The 21,750-nt window shown below is 36.9% G+C and overlaps 3 protein-coding genes and 1 non-coding gene across 6 annotated transcripts; 2 read left to right on the plus strand and 2 right to left on the minus strand.

Annotated features, from left to right (window-relative positions):
* Window positions 1-22: 22 nt before the first annotated feature.
* On the minus strand, window positions 23-217 carry LOC119075414. The gene has a single exon (XR_005087387.1). It is a non-coding gene; the product is annotated as a U2 spliceosomal RNA (small nuclear RNA).
* Window positions 218-1,470: 1,253 nt separating this feature from the next.
* LOC119075371 (ras-related protein Rab-12) lies at window positions 1,471-2,736 on the minus strand. The gene is made up of 3 exons (XM_037181797.1): window positions 2,312-2,736; window positions 2,031-2,246; window positions 1,471-1,970 (listed from the first exon to the last, which is right to left on the minus strand). Exons 1-3 carry the CDS (start codon window positions 2,489-2,491, stop codon window positions 1,740-1,742), a joined length of 627 nt encoding a protein of 208 aa, XP_037037692.1. The 5' UTR covers window positions 2,492-2,736; the 3' UTR covers window positions 1,471-1,739.
* A 1,229-nt stretch (window positions 2,737-3,965) lies between these two features.
* LOC119075372 (annulin) lies at window positions 3,966-17,972 on the plus strand. 3 transcript variants are annotated; one of them, XM_037181800.1, is made up of 9 exons: window positions 3,966-4,098; window positions 6,350-6,494; window positions 15,269-15,778; window positions 15,839-15,990; window positions 16,046-16,277; window positions 16,340-16,977; window positions 17,038-17,238; window positions 17,307-17,540; window positions 17,608-17,966. In XM_037181800.1, the coding sequence occupies exons 2-9, from the start codon at window positions 6,365-6,367 to the stop codon at window positions 17,833-17,835; spliced, it is 2,325 nt and encodes a 774-aa protein (XP_037037695.1). In that variant the 5' UTR covers window positions 3,966-4,098; window positions 6,350-6,364; the 3' UTR covers window positions 17,836-17,966. The 3 variants fall into 3 exon arrangements, with proteins under 3 accessions (XP_037037695.1, XP_037037694.1, XP_037037693.1); XM_037181799.1 differs by lacking the exon at window positions 3,966-4,098 and adding an exon at window positions 4,121-4,184 and having other exon boundaries at window positions 6,190-6,494; window positions 17,608-17,972; XM_037181798.1 differs by lacking the exons at window positions 3,966-4,098; window positions 6,350-6,494 and adding an exon at window positions 11,463-11,761.
* Window positions 17,973-19,613: 1,641 nt separating this feature from the next.
* LOC119075389 lies at window positions 19,614-20,961 on the plus strand. The gene is made up of 2 exons (XM_037181830.1): window positions 19,614-19,826; window positions 19,885-20,961. The coding sequence occupies exons 1-2, from the start codon at window positions 19,614-19,616 to the stop codon at window positions 20,959-20,961; spliced, it is 1,290 nt and encodes a 429-aa protein (XP_037037725.1).
* The last annotated feature ends 789 nt before the right edge of the window (window positions 20,962-21,750 follow it).

The raw sequence follows: 21,750 nt of genomic DNA on the forward strand, positions 1-21,750 counted from the left end.
AATTTTTTGTTTTTTGTGAAAGTTTATTTGGGCCGATCCAGGCGGTACTGCAATACCTGGCCAACCCGTGACAAAGGTGGAGCAAGCTCCTAGCACTTCGTCTGTATTCAAAAATAAGTTTAATATTCATATGTCCCCATATAGGGGATCTATTAGATATTAAGCTAATAAGAACAGATACTACACTTTGATCTTAGCCTTTAGGCCGAGAAGCGATACCGTACCGTCACCGCCATACCGAGGTCATAAAAATGAACATGAGAAAGTCTAGCGACTATTAACAAAAATGTTCGAAGAAATTCGTATCGAAAATTTGTTTGATGGGTATATAATGTTATATATACCTACAACATACACAGTTCTGCTGCGCTGCATGTGTAAACGTAGGTAACAAATGTTTGATATTGAAAATAGGTGACTACAGTAACTAACAAAATAGAGATGTAAATATATCCTGCAATAGGTACCTTCGTCTCCACTCACGTTAACTTATCTGACAGACATTGTGGCTTACCTAGAGAAGATATACCAGCTACACGTCAGATTATACAGATAATACTGTGGCTAATGGCACCAGGTGCCAATAGTCGCTTCATAGTATACTTCACAGTATAATAAAGAGACTATTGGCACCCGGTGCCATTAGCCACAGTATTATAAAGAGACTATTGGCACCCGGTGCCATTAGCCACAGTATTATAAAGAGACTATTGGCACCCGGTGCCATTAGCCACAGTATTATAAAGAGACTATTCGCACCCAGTGCCAATAGTCTCTTCCTTTATTAAAGTGGTAAAAATGTAACGTAGCCTTTGCATTGTATACGAAAAATTAGAAATTAGTCAACATTCTACACAGAAAGGAATACGGGAGTATTTGACAGCGTCGAAACGAAGTTTGTTTGCTAGAGAAGGATGTGTTTTGCCTCGTTTTCTCCACTCAATACAAATTGTGTTTTCTTGACGACTTGTCGAATGACATTTTTAGTGAGAAAAGTGCAGAACTTTGTTTCCTGTGGGAAGAAAATAGAACTTTTCTCAACCAAACTTTGTTTATGTTTTCGAAAGTGGTATATGCTGAATCGATGTTTACATTTTGTGGAGTAAAACGAGAAAACGCAACATGTACGCATGAAAAACGTTGTGTTCACCTCTGGGAGAAATAGGAAATTCCGACTCGAGCGAAATTGCGGTCAAAACTAAGCGAATTGCTCTTGTTGCAATTTCCTATTTTTTTCCCTCGGTAAACAAATAGTCTTGTGTCTTGCCACTAAAATAAAATTGTATTTTTTTTTAGTAGAGGACTTGCGTCACACCTGCTTACTAACGTGCGGGCACAATATTTTGCTTCTTAAAAACTGACTTACATTAAATTATTGTATACGAAAGTCTCATTATACATCGTATGAGACGTGTTGAGCATGTTGTTGTTAACTTCTCTTTATCAACTGGGGCCAAACCAAACGCACAGTGATTGTGTTTTGAGTAAAAATATTTTTTTAATTTTATCGGTACACAAACAAAGCATCAGCTATTACATAAACACGTGAAACAAAACAGACAGCAAGTGATTTTCACTGCTGGCTGAACTCTTATTTGGACTTGACTAGTTTTGCACACATAATTCGTTTTGCTATCAAAAAAATTTGTTTTTCCACTTTTCGTGATTTTAACTCTTTTCATTTGCACTTTTCTTCTCTCTGAAATGGCTGGAACCAATATGTGAGAATTTAAATAAAACTAGCAAACACATGGTTTCTCTTCACCCTCGGCAGGCGGTTGCACCTTAAAGCTACCGTGTTGTTCTAACGCTTTCAATTCTAATCGCGATCGATTCGACTCGGCTAAAATATTGGCAATGTCTTGGAACATCTCTTCGATGCCAGCACCAGTTTTACATGACACTTTATAGGTGGCACTGATCAACGATTGGCATTGTTCGCAAAAGTCTTCCATATCCGCCTCGGTCACCTAAAAATTTTGTTTCGATTTTATTGACTTTGTCTTTTAACTTGTGAGTGCATTGCTAACCTGCGGATTGGTTCCTTCCAGGTCCATTTTATTTCCGCAAAGGAATATTTTCGCATTTTCAGCATAAGAAACTATGTCCAGCATATGTTGGGAGAGCGCATGGAATGATGGCAAATTGTCTAAGGCAAATACTAGAATGGCCGCCTCAGCAAATTTGTAGTAACTGGATGTTACCGATGCTACTCGTTCCATTCCGCCTGTGTCCCAAAGCTGGAGCTATTAACGAAACCAAAATGAATTGTGAACTCAACTCACTGACTATCTCATATGTCTCCCTGTACCTTTATATCCCGATCTATGACTTGATAGACTTTCTGAAAATGATCTAAACCTAATGTCGACTTTCTGTCAGTACCAGTGACGAATGTGTCATTCGTGAACCGTCGAAAGATAGAACTCTTTCCCGCACCATATTCACCACACAAAATTACTTTTTGTTCGGGAGTCTTTATCATTGCCATTGTTCCAACAATTGTATGGCTTGTGTATTGTTTATTGTTACGTCTGCACGTCTCGGCGAACAGTCGCTTAGCCAAATTAACTTTAGTCCGATTTCATCCCCTTTCAGAGCGAGTTTTTTTTGCACCAAAAACGCTGAAGGATAGTATTTTTACGCAGAATTTTTCGTCTAGACACAATACACCTTACTTTTGGCGATATGATGATAATGAATGAGGAGCATTTCGAGAGTTGAATGACAGACTAACACATAGATGAGAGGAAATAAATAGACTGTCACGAACCAGTGTTGTCATGCTATTTTCTTGAATGAGACCGTTTAACGTTCATTCATAAAAAAATTAATGAAACTCGATTCATTTCAATGCCACGCTCTTTCTTGTGTTGTATTTTGCAATGTTCTGAAGAAACTTTGGTAAATTGTTCATTCGTTTAAAAAGTAATGACTGACATAGTAGTGTGTCTCTCGGCGTAATCTAAGTGTAATTTGAATAAAGAATAAACTCACATTTTGCCAAGCGTGTAGTGTCATAGTAGTTGAATCCTCGATCAAATCTATTACTTTTATTATTGTGTTCAACAAATATTCCATACAAAGTCTGCTACTTTACTTCATTGCATTGAACAAATTTGTAAAAAAATTATGCAAAACGACACTGACCACCCACGCTCTTGCTTAGTTTTGTCGTCTTTGTAAGAGCTAAGAAGCAGCTTCTAAAAAAATGTATCTTATACTTTTCTGTATTGCAAAAAGATTCATCTCGATATTACCAAGTGACCAGTTTGAGTTTTAATTTTAATTGAAAACATACGTCAATTTTTACCGTGGCATTTTATATACAACGTTTCGAAGATTTTCAGTGAAACTAAACAAAATTAAATCGTCAATGAGAATGACTCTAGTAGTTCTTCTTCTAAATGCCTTTTTGTGGCCATCAACATACAAAATTACATTTCATTGAAATAAATCAATAAATCATTGCCAATAAAAATACTATTGAGAAGCTCAGACAAATAGTCAAGGGATCTGACCCACCCAACAGGCGGGACCTAGTAAACGTCGACTGATTAAATAACTGGAATCACAACAATCAATTTCTTCAGATTAACTAAATACTTTTGCATTACTGAACTGATGGTCTGCAGCATCTCGCGTATTATACCAACACAAGATGTGATGCGTATCTAATCCCCAATCTAATTTGAATAAAATATTGGAAAAATGCTACCTCACACACGTTAAACATGTGTTTGCACTTTAATTGAGTATAAACGCCTATCTACAGCTATATATCGACTCAATTTGCACAACAAAATGCAGAAAATTCGTCAAGGTCACCAGCGCCGCTGTATGGTGTGTAATAAGATTATCAATGACTGGCTAACTAACGTATCAACGAATGAACGAAGCACTTAAGAATTTGAATTTTTGTTTTTGTTTCGAGAGCAGGTCAAACGAACCAATGATGCCGTATGATCGATCAGTCTATTTGAAAATCTTAAACGTATCGTACAGTCGAAGGCAATTTCCATTGGATTTTCCTACTGGAACCGATAATTTGCTTTGGTTGTTGAACATATTTGAAGTTAGGAGTGTCGCAGACATTGTGTATGTATACTTACCGATAAGGCAATATATTGGCTAATTGAGTACCAGCTATTGAAATATTGAGAAATATTAGCGTTGTGTCTAAGGTTTGTTTTATTTTAGTTGAGAGTGATAAAATGTGTGTAAGTGTCTGAGAAAGAAATCGAGAGTGATGTCATAGTATAACTGCCGGTTCGGATGCTATTAATAATAATACAAAAAGAGTGAATTTGTGTGTTTTCTTTTCAATATGCTTTGAAATTGATGTGGCGAGATGTGCTTAATAAAAGAATTAATTTTTTTTTTTATCTCATCCCATATTCACTCATGTCGACTGTCTACCTTGCTATTTCGCAAATTAATCATTCAAAATTTGTTTGGATTAGTAAAAAATAATTTCAATAAGAAACACTGTGTTTCGCGTGTGCAGAGTGCTTTTTTCTGAAACAGGTTCTAATGCAATCAATTAATTTTTGGTGTTTATTGATAAGGTGCGGAATCTATTTTTGCGAATCAATTAGAAGGAAATCGATGTATTGTGTGTGAAGTATACAATTCACATTTTTCAGTTAGATGTGTTAGATCTAGTGCTGATCTTCAATTTTTTTTTTGCATTTTCTGAATTGAACGAATTTTCAATTTACATTCAAATTGTAGGCGTTCCACTCAAGGATTTTTTTTTAAAGATTACCTTGTTCGTTGCTTCATTCCATTCACTATGTATTGTGCTGGAAATAGCTTACAAATATTATGTTGTCGTCAGTGGTCACTATTGTTACCAGCTTGTTTGGTGACAAATTCTACATAAATCCCCTGGATCTTAAATACTACTTATAATGTCTTACCAACAGTAACATTGACGACGAAAACTAGCAATTAGCTCTGACTATCGCCGTCTATTTTTAATGTACGTGGTTAGATGTATGTTAGAACAAATGAAGTAATAGATTTTGTAGATCGCTTTGTGGAAAATACTTAGATCAAAAGTAGCAACAGATTCGATTACAGCTAGAGGCAGCGAAATTACAACATGAATTTGTTTCAGCTGTTTTTCAGCTGATCTGCAAATCAAAATTGTTCTATACTTGTTTATTCGGTTGAAGCTGTTACACGCACGCAGATGGTAGTTATAAAACCGTATAAAGACGTATAAACAGTTCTGATTGTTTGTGTGGATCAGCCAATTCATGATGAAATTTCGCTGTCTCTGACTGTACTATTGGTGATATTCTGAAGGAACAAATGACACTAAATCTCAAATGAGGTGGAAAAAAGCTTCATGTACAGGCGTTCCTTCATCGGACTAAAAAAAAAACGCTTTGAGTACTGGCCAAGCCTATGGCCACACGCTCGAGGTGAACGAACGATTCGTGCACATATTATACATAGACTAACATAAATGTTCGGTAGAAATTAGTGGTACACAGTGAGAGATTGCATTCTGGAATCTAAGTTGATGTTCCGCTTCTAGGTTCTAATGACCCGGCTATGGTACCTGTCTCTGATTTGATCACGATGGCATTGGCAGCACCATTTTTTTTGGTGGCTGTCTTAGAAGCGGACTTTTGAGTACTAAAAATTTTATTTGTAAAAAAATCAAATTCTGCTGCCGGCTCCACTGTAGCTCCATGTAGCTCAATGTACGCACATTTATAGTATTTCCCACATTCTCTATCCACATAGCCACTACATTGCTTCATCGGATCGGTCCATGTGGGAAAAACACACCTAAGAAAACGTAATGATGCAACGATCGGCTACGTGTTTTATCGATTTGTCATACTCCCATACCGTGTGAGTAATAATAATTGAGTTTGTTGCAGAAACTAATACGACCAAGGGTGTATACCACGACAATTAAAAATCGGTTCAACAGATTGCAATTTCACAATTGCACTTCCATTTCCTCTAAAGCGAAACAAAAATCAAGGTGTAATCTTCCAATGTGTTTTAAAGAGACGAAAACATTAGAAGTACTAGAGTGTAACTCAAACGACTTCGAGATTTTTGTCTTTTACACGATATTGTAAAATGTATGACAGCCTTGTAACCAATATTTGAATGTAATGCCCTGTCATCCTTTAAAAATAACTAATGGACCACATTCTGTAGGTACTGAAACTGAAATGGAAACGTGACGAATACGACTCTCCATATCTGCATTGAACGAGAATCGTTGCGCACCTTTCATCTTCTCAACTATAACCAACAAGAGCAATAACCTCCGTCCTAGCCACAACCCAATAAAAGCGAACCAAAGTTCTTTATCTAGTCAAAAAGAAGAATCATGGGAAACTGCAAATCATTACCAAAGACATGGTGTTCATGTAGCTGCTGTACCAAATGCTGCAAACATAAAGCGACTGAAGAAATCAGATTGAATCCACTGATTTTACCGCCGATTCTCGATGAAACCGGTGAGTTGTTCGCTTCTGTAAAACAATTTTCTTTTGGTCTAATCTGTTAATCGATTACCAATTATTAATAAACCAACATTTAATTGCGTATACATGATATTGAGAACATAGTTTAAATAAGGTCACGTACACTTTTTTTTGCATACTACTCAGTCAACGAATATAATATAATTGTGCTTGAAAATTGCTCTATTAACTTGCAATGCAACTAAGTCAAACGTTTAATTCAATAAATTATTTCAATATGCGGAGAGTATAAATATTCTGTTCGGAGGTATGTGCGATGACGCATTTTTTACTACTCTACATTTAAGATGAGTTTCAGTCAACGCAAATACTCGTGTGACCTCATTTGTGCTGCTAGAACAATAAATCGATTGTATAGGGATTGTCTATAGAAAATGCCCACAAAACATCCGTTCACAGGCTTATTATCAAAAAACGTAACAATTCCATCATTTGCAGTAATATGGTCCTAGATGGTCCTTTGCTAAAACGTTTTAAATGTATCAAAAATACTCTGTATATTACATTACACAGACTTCTACAATATCGACTATTCCCGTACGGACATCTGTTATCGACAATTCAGACAAAAATAAACATACCGAAACTATGCCGAAAAGTAAACATATTTCTTTGGCTTCAACGGCCTTTTGTAGCAAAAGGAATGTTAAGACACCTTTGAAGTACGAGATTTAGCGGTCAATTCTTGAAAATACTTAGATTAAAAGAAGTGACAGATTCGCTATCATTCATAGCCAATCGTAAATCGTCACTGAAACCTATTTCTGTAAAAGACATTTCATTTTTATCCCGAGTTATGTAATTGATTATACATGCTGAGAGCGTCGAAAGTAGTGCGCTTGAAACGTCCCCAGTCCCCAGTCACGTAATAGGCCACTTGCGACCCTAGGGAAATCGAATGCAATATTTTTGACATTCGCTGTAAATTTTACAATTTCTTAGTTATGAGTTTGAACAGTCACAAACTAATTATGCATTCGGTTAATTTCATTGAATTGGCAGAATTGTCAACTAATGATCTTTCACCAGCTGAGATGCTTATACTATTGTTTACGTCAGTAGTGTCTTAACCGTTTATTCACTCACGCGTACGGTACAAGTGAGTGAGTGAGTAAATCTACAAATAAACAATGAGCACCATCTGACAAAAGACCAGCAGTTGTAAATACTGCACTCCCGTGAAATTTACCGAGTGTTTTACGGTGTTTTACAAATTGTAATCAGATGAATACGAAAATTTAACCGTCTGGTTATAGTAGGTTATATTGTGTGCTGCGAAAGTAATTCATTACATGAGGTTACAATTGTGTGATGAAAACAAAGTCACTAAATGCAAAGTGTGGTTTTGAGGAGCAAGCTTCGGTACCTGTCTTCTCGACAAGTGTAGAATTTTTATATCAGAGCCGAAGGCGAGTTGTTTCCGACTTAATGAATTCAGAAAAAATGAAGCGAAATTATTCATCATGTAAAGTGAAGGGTCATTTTCGCATAGGGCAAGCGGTAAAACTCTTAAACTGCAAAAACCAATCAATGGAAACCTGCCATATTTTTAAAATAACCTCAAGCATAAGTGGTACTCTAAATAGAGTGTATCAAACCAATTTTGGCACTGTAAAAAGATCTGTAAACATTTTTTCGTTCAAAATAGTACTCTATTTGGCAGCTGTCACTCGAAGCTTTTTTGCTTGAAGTGCGTTGGTAAAATTATATGTTCAGATCGTACAGTTAAATGCAGTGAAATTTCAGCATGAATTTACTTCAGCTAGTTTCTCAGCTGATCCACACGTACAATGAAAACTGTTTGTACTTGCGTGGTAGTGGTAAAACGATATAAACAGATTGTTTGTGTGGATCAGCTGAAAGACAGCTGAAGTAAATGTATGCTGAAATTTCACTGCATTTGACTGTAGACACTATGTGACTTCAGGGATTTTATTTCTTGTTTAAAAATTGGACACGTATCGTACGAATTATAATTAGACTTATCATTTTTAGGCATAAACAAACGTTCTGTCTTTAAACTCTGCTTCGAATTGCATCAGTTACAAACGACCCACTTATATATACTTAGTACGGGGGTTATATAATTTAAAAAAAAACTTCGAATGCCACAAAATATCATCACACAATTTCTGATGATCGTAAAATTTCTACAATCACACAAACTCTCAGAATTCTTTCAAAATCAATCATGCACGGTCGAAAGTTATGCGACTGCTTTGCAACACAGCCCAAAAATAGAATCCATTACTCACTGGAATAGAATTAAATATTTTCGAAATCAGTTCGGTTTAATTAATATATCAAGTTAAAGGTTACAATATTTCATATGATTAGCGTAGCCAATTCATAAAAGCACTTTGCCAATAAAATATTTTGAATAATTTTCTTTGCCAATTTTACCAATTATATTTTCGAGAATGAAACTAATGTACCAGAACAATAAAATTGTTCAGAATTTCACGGCAGTTCTGCATACATAATTTACAAACGAACGATCGACTAAACGTATACTTAACAATGTAATAAATCAATCAACGCATCGTTAATTGTTTATGTCTCACATGCATTATTGTTTCAACCAATTCGTTACAAAAATATCGCTTGATCAATTACGCACACCTGAATATCTGTCTAGCATCTTCAAATTTATTTTTTTTTTTATGTTAACACTTAAGCGGTTCTCTTCATAGTCGATGAGGTATAATCGGTATAATGGGAGTGACGTAAAAAAAGGTAAATCCAACTTAATATATTGGATCCATACATTAAATCATGAACATTGAAATTTATAAGAATAAGATCGTGAAACATATATTTCCTCGTAATTACGATTGATTTCGCTGGACAGGCTGAGTAATAAAACTTAATAGGTAATTTCGTTATACGCAAAAAATAACAGCACGAAAAATGAGTAAGAGGCAGTACCATCTTCGGATGCTCGACCCAATTGAGAAATTCTGTTGGGAAGAATCATGATCAGAGTTAGAACATGTTATCATGGTTCCTAGTTACGTTGAACTTTGTTACCTGTCTTTTTTATGTTATTTACAGAGCCGCAGTGGCTCCATATGTATTTTTGAATAAGGACGGTATTTGTGTTCAGAGCGAAGCGAGGTGAACACAACTATTTGCATATGTGCGGGGTTTACCATTTTTCAACACGAAAACATTTAAACAGAGTGACAGTTCAAATGGGAAAAGTTCTATTTTTGTAGTGCTGCACTTTTCTCACTAGAAATGTCATTCGATCAATCAGCAAAACGCTATTTTCTCATGGCCTATTGCAGGTGGAAAAATAAGGTAAACCACACCGCACGTATGAGAATAGTACATTTTGTCACGAGTGATGAAAAATTCCACTTTCATCACGAGTCACAAATGACGTTTTTTTTTTCAGCCATTTCAACCACAAAGGATTTCAAATTTCGAATTTCCCTTATTTTCTCCACTCAAATGCGGTGAGAAGATGGCGTTTTTCTGATGACAGTCCAGATGAGAAAAATTTCCTTTGTGCCACCGAGAATTGAAATACGACTCTTTTCAGCACTCATTTTAGTGTTGTAAAGAGACTTATTTCAGCACCCGTTTGATGTGATATTACAACACTCAAAGCAATGTTGATATGGAATTTGTATGAGTTGTTACAGCATTCGTTTGAGAAAATGCAAAGCAATGTGATCGATCAAATTTGAAGAGTGATTGTTTACAATGAAAATTATGATTTTTTGTGCTCTTGTCTATTTCAATTCTCGGTTGGCACAAAGCATGATGTGTTACACGTATTGTAATGAGATTTTTTCAGCACACGACCCAATTTTCCTTGCTCGCTCCGCTCGTAAGGAAAACTTGGGTCTAGTGCTGAAAAAATCAGCATTACAATACTTGTAACACAACATACTATTTTTAAACTCTTGTTTCTTTCATGAGGTAAATAAGAGTTTTTACACTTTGAAACAGTCACTCGCTTCGTTCTGCTGGCCACAAACTATTACTCTTGTTGGAATTTCCTATTGTCTTCACTTGGTAAAGAAAAACTCCATTGTAAGAAAACAAGCTACTATGGCAGTCCGTACCTAGTTGTTTACTTTTTACCTTTCTCTTCTACTCCTTTTTGCTCTTTTGTGTGTGGTTATCGTCTCTATTTCGATCTTCGATCACACTTCTTATCTGAGAGGAGAAGCCACAAGTGGCCTGTGCTTGGTGTATTATGCATAGAAGGTTTCAATCTACTACTTCTATTACTTAAATTTTGGCATTGTTTGACACAAAATCTTTTACTTCAATTATCACTAGGTTAAGCATACATTTTGCTATAATAGAAGAGTCCCGTAACCATCGCTAACAGATAACTAGCCGTTTCGAAAACGGTGTCGTTCGTAGGATTGTGCCGTTAGCTTGTCACATACGGCTATTCCTCTGTTATCGATAACGACGACAAAAATAATGAAAAGTTCCTCATGATATGGTCCCTTATTATAATAAAATGCATGTTAAAGAAATTGAAGTACAAGATTTGAAATGAATGAATTAAAAAATACTTTGAACAATGGAGGTAATAGACCCGATAATACTAGTCATATGCTCGCCGTCTGCAGTTAATTGAAATTTAAACTTCCTTTTCATTATGATACGAAGAAATTTTATTAGTAGTTCAGACGAACGTCTTTATTTATCAAAACAAACTCGGATTTCATATCAGTTCCGAAGAACGTCGGAGGTACATCATATTACCATCGAATACACATATGACTACACAGAGCCTTGATAACCCAATCTTCAGTCATCCGGATTCCTCATACAAAAATATGAGAATAATTTTCGTACTTAGAATATGACGTAATTATGTGTGTGTAAATGTTAACAATATGAGACGCGGTGTGACCAGATGATTTATCAAAGCCAGCATCCCAAATGTTATATTAAAAACGATTCGGAGTGCCATTCATGAATCAGTCAAGCGCGGGATGTAGTTGTGTTAAGATCAATTGTTTTTCGTACATGCTCTAAGCCGCGTCAGTTTGTTTGCATTGAATAAATTAGTTTAAAAAAAAATTTGTGTTTGTGGTGCATTGTTTGAATACATAAATTAAGTTGAGAGCAAAATATGGCAACGGCAATTCGTAATTTCTATAATAGATATGAGGATTATTTGCCATGGAGCAGACGTAGGCGATACCGAACAAATTACAGACGACGGCCAGTCGTAGTTAGACGTTGGCCTTCTCCGACACCTGAATGTAATTACAAAAAAATTCTTTTTTTACTCTTAAAAAATGCTGAATGATAATTTTCCCAAAATTAAATATTTTGGTTCAATAGAATAGGCAAAAAAGCAAGCATCTCTTAATCATCACCAGTGTGTGAATCTATTCAAACAAAAAATTTGCATGAATTATGAGCAAAATTAATTTTTTTGATATTTAATTTGTTAAAAGCCTTGAATAGAGTCGGAGGTGTTGAATGCATTTTTATAATCGATGTCATTTGATTAATAAAATGCTAGACGTTGATAGATGATATATTGTCGTCTTAAACAGTGGGTTTATTAAGAAATATAGACGCGTCGGCCGCACTATTACATTACACAGAATTAATTCTTTTGAAAACTACTTCCTGTGCACACATAATTATTCTAGCAGAGGAACTGAGTCTCAAATTTGCACTTCAAAGGTACGTTCATCGTGACATACAAAGCTGAGACCAGTGGTGATTAGAGAGAATATGTATTGTTTTGACTTTTGTGTCTAATACGATGCGAACTGAGGAAAGTCGTCACGTCTCATACATGTGCGGCTTATGAAAGCTTCAAATTTCGCATCGTATGATACACAAAAGCCAAAACGTTAATTAGCCACCACAACTCAACCACAACATCGCCACGAGTCTGCAAGGATAGTTATGTATTGGAATTTCATGTCGATTATGATTCGCTATACTTGTTCGTGTGCAAATTGTTCCTATAGCATTGTATGAAGTACCACTGTCGCCATGGCCTGATGAGAAATGGTATTTTTGAACTGCGTTTGAATGCAAAACGTAAAAAGACGTATTTAATTTTCTCTCAGATCGAAACAGTGGTCAAAACGTCCTACTATATTTTTTCATGTTTTCGTTGTGTTCCGGATGCAGAGGAACCGCTAAAAGTTCATCGAAATAGTGTGGATGAATTTTAAATCCCGAAAAGACCATTTTTGCTCGGAAGGTACATGGAATTACCTTCCTAATTACCTATAACGTTTCATGTACCTGGAGAAATTTCTATAAGAAAAGTGCATGTTTTCGGTATTCGATCACCTCCCACTAGCCGCACACGTACGCGTCGTGGAATTGTATTGAAAGTGGTATTGGCCTCTAGGGACCAATACCTTACAGTGGAAAATGCGTCTGACTTCGGGAGACTCCATCAATATGAAAATCTGAGGTGTAAAATGTATGACCGACCCAAGAAAAATTTGCTTAGCAGATGGAGCATATATTTCACACTTATTTTCTATATTATTTATGTTCCTGCTAGAACCTGTGTTGTATTCATACTCGACCACACGAAATTTTAATTGCATTCCTATGACAAACCGATTATTACGAATCTATTTAACCACATCACCTACACCAACCAAATGGATCAACATCTACGACGAAACCCATCAAACAAAAAAGATAATCCTCTTAGTACGTAAGAGAACAAAAACATAAATTTCGATCAGAAATGTTACGGAGTCAAATTATGTTCGTTTGAAATTCGTTTCTGAAAGATTTTGCTTTGGATATTCATTTATGATTGATTGGACGAGTTCAAATAATGACCTCGTCTACATTGGAATAGAATGAAATCAAACACGCATTTGGACTGTATGTCTTCTTTAAGATTTTTTTTTATTACGTAACATCGGTTCTGTGTGCGAATATTTCCAATTATTTTTAGAGTATCTTCCATTTACACACTGTGTACTGTGACTCATTAGACTTTCACAGACGGCCAAACGAAAAATCTTTTACTTTTTTTGGATCAAAGTATTTTTAACAGATTAACATGCAAAATCTTTGACTTTATTTGTTGTCGAATACATTTACTTAACACTGCACTGGCGTAAAATATAACCGTGTAAGCGAATTGTCATTCATGATCAACTGCAGCAGTTAAAGGATGATCAAAATATTCTTAAAAGCAATAGATTTGGAATAAATTTGTTTATTCGAAACAAGTAAAAGTTTTGCTAAATTAAGTATCGAAATACAAACAAAATTTACGTGAAAACTGCTGCTTTTGAAGGGTAACTGGTAAAACCCTTTAACTGAGAAAAGGTATTTGTCAAATATAGGATTGATTAGCTCAGGGCCGTAGCTATGCAATCAGTTCAGGTCTTCATCGTCAGTGAACATTCTTCTCAATAGTTACACAGTCTCTTAATCTATTCCCAGCATAATGTGAAAAACAAAAACCATTCAGGTATCTTTTGTACTCATGTCGGAGCGTATTGAGTTAACTTAATTTCGATCCAATTGGTCCATTGATCGTTTAAGGGGAAAAATAAGCAATAGTAAAGTGCATTGGATGCTGCGAAAGTAATTCATTGCATGAGGTAGCATTTTGTGTCAAAGGCAAACTCACAAAAGTGTCGATAAGTATAGAGTCCGAGCCGAAGGCGAGGTATACAAATACACTTACCGAAAAACAGTTCACGAAGAAAGTTGCACAAAAATACAAGAGGGAGTTTGCGAGTATTCGTTGTTTCCGAATCAGTCATCCAATGTATTCTGGTTGATTTCTAGGCCCATGCGAGAGCAAAGGAATTCATGTAAAATTTGCCGAAAATATTCTTCATGAGATGTATCGTTTTCGCAGGGTGCATATGGCCTGGTAATGGCCAACTTTCGCAAGTGGTGGGCAATAAAATATGCCTCAATGAGAAAGCTTTACAAGGAACGAATTGTAAAATCAAATCCATTGAATCATGTATGGTAACTTTGAATTCGTACGCAGGGCCTAGTTTCTTTTCGAGAATTTTCAAGAACTTTGTGAATTTTTAAGAATTTCGAAAATTCCTAGAACTGTCAAGAATGTTGAAGATTGTCAAAAATTTACAGAATTTTACAAAATTTCGAGAATTTTGAGAATTTCGTAAATTTTCAAGAATTTTCAAGACTTCCGAAAATTTCAAGGATTGTGAAAATCGGGAGAAATCATTAATTTGGAAATTGTCAAAAATTTCGAAATTTTTCAGTAACTTTGAGAATTTTCATTATTTTTGAGATTTCAAAGAATTTTAAGAAATTTTCAAGAATTTTGAAAATTTAAAGAATTTGGACACCTTTAAGAATGGTCAAGACTTTCGAAAATTGTTAATTCGGGAATTTTCAAGAATATCAGGAAGAATTTCAAGAATCAATTTCCAGAAATAGGCCAAAATGGCATGTGATATAAATAGAATTGCTGAAACTGAAACTGTAAAAAATTAATTACAATTTTTGGGTCATTATTCCGTGATAAGTTTTCCATTTTCATATTAATGTACTCATTCACTAACCGTACAGTAATTAAATTGAGTGGCCATAAAATGGTTTCTATTTTCGTGTCTAGGTTAGATTCACAAATTGTTGATTAACGTTTTCAATCGAAGCCGTTTGAATTTCGTAAATTTATTTCAATCATAAAACAAAACCGATAACTTTTGCACTCACTTTTATTACCTTGATAAATTCGGGAACACACTTAAATCATATCTCAACCGTTGATTCATTTATAGACGCCACATCAACCAATGTCATTTCGATTAAATCCTTCGACTTATGTACGAACGAAAATGGACCGGATCATCATACGAAAAATTTCTATTCGATGAAATCGAATCCCGGCGATGAAACGAAATTGATTGTTCGACGTGGCCAACCGTTCAAAATCCGTCTAACGACAAATCGTCCATTTTCACGTGCGCGTGATACTTTGAATTTCGTATTCACATTACACAATGATGAAAAACCTAGTCATGGCCATGGAACGCTAGTCGGATGCATGCTGAAAAGCAATTCGTACGAATTGGGTGAAAGTAATGAATGGGGCAGTGCAATCGAAACCATAAGTGGCGATCAAATGGATGTGCTGATAAAGCCGTCGTGCCGAGCACCCATCGGTGAATGGAGAGTGGAAATCGATACACAGGTGTCGAACCAAGAGGGTGTAAGGAACTTCAAATATTCATCGACATTCTACGTTCTCTTCAATCCTTGGTGCAAAGATGATCAAGTCTATATGCCAGGTAAGGATTATGATAGGAAAGATGTTGTGGCAGGTGAATAATTGTTTTACGAAATTCTAGATAGGGAGGCTTTAAGGGAGTATGTGTTGGCCGACACAACGTTAATATGGCGAGGCTCTTACAATCGACTTCGACCATCGGTGTGGAAGTTGGGTCAGTACGAAAGAGATGTTTTGGATTGTTCGTTGCTACTTATGTCTAAAATTGGAAAGGTAACTCAGTTCAGGAGCGAGCTTGAATTCAGACTGAAATATTTCGACGGCTTAGGTAACTCCGGCTCATCGTGGAGACCCGATAAAAATATCAAGAGCACTATCAGCTGCTGTAAATTCTCCGGATGATGATGGAGCAGTGCTGGGTAATTGGTCGGAAGATTTTTCTGGAGGAACACCTCCCACAAAATGGATTGGTAGCGTTGCAATACTGCAGGAATACTACAAGAAACGAAAGCCCGTCAAATTTGGGCAATGCTGGGTGTTCTCCGGTGTTTTGACCACAAGTGAGTTTTCCCTCATCCGACACAGCCGTCAATGTACATAACAAACAAATTGCAATTTTCAGTCGCACGTACCTTAGGCATTCCGTCCCGCATCATAACAAACTATTCATCAGCCCACGATACGCAGGGATCGTTGACCGTAGACTATTTTGTCGATGCCGAAGGCAAGGTATTGGAGGAAATGAATTCAGATTCCATTTGGAATTACCACGTTTGGAATGAAGTGTGGATGGATCGGCCCGACATTGGTGTTGAATACGGTGGCTGGCAAGCCATCGACTCAACACCCCAAGAAATGTCGGACGATATGTATCGTTGCGGTCCGGCATCGGTGCTGGCAGTTAAATTGGGTGAAATATTGCGTCCGTACGACTGTGATTTCTTGTATTCGGAGGTGAATGCAGACAAGGTGTTTTGGCGGTACACTGGACCCTATCAACCGTTGAAATTGTTGCGGAAAGATACGTTGGGCATTGGTCATTTGATCAGCACGAAACAAATTGGACAATGGGACCGGGACGATATTACGAAAACGTACAAATTTGCGGAGAAGAGCCGAGATGAACGGGACACGATGGCCAAAGCATTAAAGCAAGCGAACAGTTCGTTTTCAAGGTATTACCTCAACGAAGACTTCAACGACATTTACTTTGACTTCAACCTGCAAGATGATATCAAAATTGGCGAAACGTTCCAAGTCGTAAGTACAAGAACTTGTGATGCAAAATCACCATCAGCTGAATGCATAACCCATTTACAGACACTACAAGTGAAGAACCGATCTGATGAAAAAGCTTACGACGTTGTGGGGTCTTTGCATGTCGAAACGGTACTGTACACAGGAAAGCAACGGGACAAGGTTAAATCGACGACATTCGATATAAATATCCCGCCAAATTCCTTGAAATTGATAGAAATGGAGGTCACTTTCGACGAATATTTCGGAAAATTGATGGACCAGGTAAAATCTGGATTTTGTCTTTCCAAAGTGAGTTTCAAAATTTAAATATTTTTCGCCCAATGGAACAGGCTGCCTTCAACATTTCCTGTATGGCCAACGTACGGGACACCGATTACGAATACTTCGCACAAGACGACTTCCGGGTGCGTAAACCGGATATTAAAATAACTTTCCAAGGTATACCGACGTCACATGAAGAGATCGATGTCATTGTCAGACTTACCAATCCACTGCCAATTCCATTGAGGAAAGGACTGTTCCAACTCGAAGGTCCAGGAATTGAGTCTCAAATATTGAAGAAGGTAAATCAGATTCCCGATTGAATTGCTCAGCCCAACACACTGACCCAAATATCACTTTTGCCGACAGATTGCAGAAGTACCTGTTTCAGCAACAACATCAGCCACATTTAAATACACACCACCATTTGCGGGTCGGGCTGCGCTGGTGGCTAAATTTAGTTGCAAAGAACTTGATGACGTCGATGGCTTTTTAGCTTATGAAGTGAGACCAAGGCCCGATGATGTGCTGATCGAAAGTAATGAAATCAACGGAGGCTATAATCGACGGATCGAACGACGCGATGTTATACCCTGAATGGGGTGTGTTTCTTACACTTAAGTCATAAGAATTCCTAACAAATGTTAACCAATCAAATTTAATTTATTTATCTCGAGTTGATGTTGAAGCAATAATTTAATAAAAGATCCAAGTTTTTATGTTCGTAAAGAAAATGGTGTGTGCTGGTCGGGCTGCATTTTGTTTTATTTTTTTGAGAAATTATGGGAACACACTCTGATTGTGCTTAGTAAATATTTTGCCCTAAAACTAAACATATAACTTGTCTAAGATTCAAAATATGATTTGTTGAGCGTCCTTCTCGATAGGCCGACGTTGTTTTCTTCTTGTGAAGTGTCGAAACCCCTCTGTTAAACATCGTCAGACCAAAATTGGAAATCAAAATTTATGAATGAAATTTCATTTTTCTTATAATTCGCCATAATTTAACACGTCCCCAATATACATTCCGGTATTCACTTGAAAAGTGTGAAAACTTCTGAACTAAAAAACGAAATGTCTTATTAAGTCAGGTCACGCCAGAAAAGCAAAAAAAAACTTCCTAAACCCAAAATATTCACAATGTGAAGTTCACATCGGCACAATGTGGAAATATTCCGTTTCACAGGGTGGTAAAAATGGCGATAATTTTTGAAGGTTCACCCACTTCCTAGGTTACTACTTTTAATCATAGGAAATGAATCTTACTGGAACATTTTTCGTAAAAAAGTAACGTCATTTTTCAGGTAGATCAATGCTCTTTCCTCTATTATATGTCAACTCTGACGGTAGTGTATAATTCACTATTTTATACTGTAAGATGTCGCTGCAACAAAACCGGTATCAACAATAAAATAATTAATGTTTTACTCGACTATAGCACTGTCAAGCACCGAAGATGAAACTGACTTTGACATAACTCAATTAGAAACCCAAAAACACACCTGACTCGACGGATTTTAGTCAAATAATAATTTTAGCCAGGACCTTGGACCAGTAATCAGTTTTTCAATAGGACCTATATTTTCTTGTAGAAAAGGGTTTGAAATAACGTTCGCTATTTTTTCATAATATCCTTTTTCGCAACAAGTGAGGAAATGTAGGACTTTCCATTGCCCTTATTGCGAAAAACGTTGTATACAACTCGATTATAAATGATCTTTTAGGCACACGATGTGTACCTACGCATCTAGTGCCTAAAATAGTTATTTTCCTAACAAGGTAGATATGAAGGTATTTTCTCGCACTAGATGTCGATTCTCGACCCGAGGCGAAGCCGAGGTCGAGAAGACATCGTGTGCGAGAAAATACCGGCATATCTACCGTGTTAGGAACAACGTTTTTTGCAACAGATGACGGAAATCAACTCTTTCTAAGCGAAATGATTAATTTATTTGGAGCATTTTGTCGTTTTATAATAATTTTCACTTGAACCACAACTCGACCATAATGTGATATAATCATTTTACACTATTCCGACCGCAGCAATCCTTTATTTTATGCTGACGGCGTTGTAGCTGCGACAACGTCGTTTTATTTCAGTGTAAATCAAACGACGCGAGGTGTGAGTCATGGCGGACAGCAACAGCGAAAATAATCAAATAATAATTGATGCAGATATTGCATTCAGCGATGAATCGGAATGCTCAGATATTGAGCGGTCGGCCGCAGAGGCTATTGAAAAAACTTTGCCGAAAAAATCCAAATTGAATTATGAAAAGGTGTACAAAAAGTTTTGTGGTTGGTGTGAAGAAAAAAGAGTGAAAGTCATTTCAGAAAACGTGATGTTGTGTTATTTCAACGAAAAATCGAAGATTATGAAGTCTTCAACAGTTTGGAGCGAGTATTCGAAGCTGAAATGCATGATATACAAGGAACGACGCGTCGATATCAGCAAATTTCATGGACTCATTGCATTTCTGAAACGAAACGGTGTCGGCCATGTTGCGAAAAAATCGAGCATTTTGACGGGCGACGATTTCAACAAGTTCATCATGGAGGCAGATGACGATAAATTTTTAATGATGAAGGTAAAATTTTAATCTTTTTCGATTAATGAACGACAGCTTATTGGTGTTTATATCACAGGCGGCATTAATTATCGGTATCGGTGGAGGATGTCGTCGGGCTGAATTGGCAAAAATGTCGGTGAAAGATGTTGTTGATCGCGGTGACTACTTGCATGTTTACATCGGGGACACAAAAAACTACGATCCAAGAGATTTCGCTATCACAGAAGGCGGTTTGAGATACAATTTATTGGGCATCGTGCGAAAATACATGTTGTTACGAAAGTCACATACGCCTCATGATCGATTCTTTGTGTGTTACCGGAATGGGCAGTGTACAACTCAGGCAGTTGGCATCAATACCGTTGGGGCGATACCCAAACGAATTGCTACGTTTTGCGGTTTGGATGCACCAGCTTTGTACACAGGACATTGTTTTCGACGGAGTTCAGCTACATTGTTGGCTGATGCTGGTGCGGATCTTTATGTCATTAAACGACAGTTTGGTTGGCGATCGGACAAAGTTGCAGCCGGATATGTGCAGTCATCTGCAACAAGCAAACGCAAAATTTCTGCACAAATTTTCGGAGGTGTACCTTTTCAACGTTCTTCGTCGAGCAATGCGATGAGTGCTATTCCATCTACAAGCAACACCGCTATTCCATCTACAAGCAACACCGCTATTCCATCTACAAGCACCACCGCTATTCCATCTGCAAGCAACACCGTTTTTCCGTCTACAAGCACCACCGCTATTCCATCTGCAAGCAACACCGTTTTTCCATCTACAAGTACCACTTCTCATGACGTTGTCGCTAATTTGGGTGATTCAGCTCCCAAAGAAATTAATCTCAACATCACCGGTTTAAGTGACGGTATTTCGGCTGCGCTCATCGAAAATATTGATCGAGAGGATGCACATGGTGCTAGTTTCGCTTCAAAACAAATTCGGATGATTGGAACTGCATCCGATTCCGATACGACCGGCAATACCAGCCGTACAATGTCACAATCAATTACAATAATTGAGGGCGCATCTGCTGGTGCAGATTCTTCGGATGCTCCTGAAACGCCTGTCCTTCCAAATTTTACAAAATCTGAATTCAACAATTGTACATTCAATTTTTATCGTACGTTTCACGGCAAGCCTTTTTAAGGATCATTTACTTAACTTTCGCCTGTTAATTTTGTAATATTCGAGATATTATAATGCAATAATGGAATTTCATTAAATGAATGAATATTGAAACTGACTTGTCGACTACTCTTATTGCCTTGTTCCATTGATCAATGTTCACAAAAACAGTGCGAGAAAAAAATTTTCTCGCACATCTGTCGGACGACAAACTCTTTTCTCGCACATCTGTCGCATTGTTAAAAAAAGTGGACTCTTATGCTATCGACTACTACGCTAGAAAGAGTTGATTTCCGTCATTTAGTTGCAAAAAAGCATTTATCACTAGGTTGTATAAATAACTATTTGAAGACTCGTGTCGCCAATCGAAAACAAAGATTGAAATGAGAGAAATGAGAGATTTTAAAGTCCCGTACGTACGAGGACCGAAAGGGCCGAAAGTGACAGAAAATGCGTGGGCTTACGTATATGTCACTTTCGGACCGTGGGTTTACATTTTTTTCCTTTCGTCTCGCTGTAGGAAGCATATAAAGTAGAGTTTTCAAGTAGAGTGAATTTTGTTGATCCGAGTTCATGAAACTTGATGAAAAGACACGATTTTCGACCCGTAAGCGTTTAAAAACTTTTTCATGTGTCGGGGCCGAAAATGAAGGAGTTTTGAGAGTTTTATCTGGTTTCCGACCCCTTATACACGATTTTTTTTTTAGTATATCTGCGAAACAGATATCGAGAAAATATTTTCGCAAACAACAAAATATCTGAAGTGTCGTTTTCCTCAGAGTGCCTGAAATGTGTACAGAAGACGGTAGT

This window comes from Bradysia coprophila, unplaced genomic scaffold (assembly GCF_014529535.1).
Source record: "Bradysia coprophila strain Holo2 unplaced genomic scaffold, BU_Bcop_v1 contig_200, whole genome shotgun sequence".
NCBI classification, from domain to species: Eukaryota; Metazoa; Arthropoda; class Insecta; order Diptera; family Sciaridae; genus Bradysia; species Bradysia coprophila.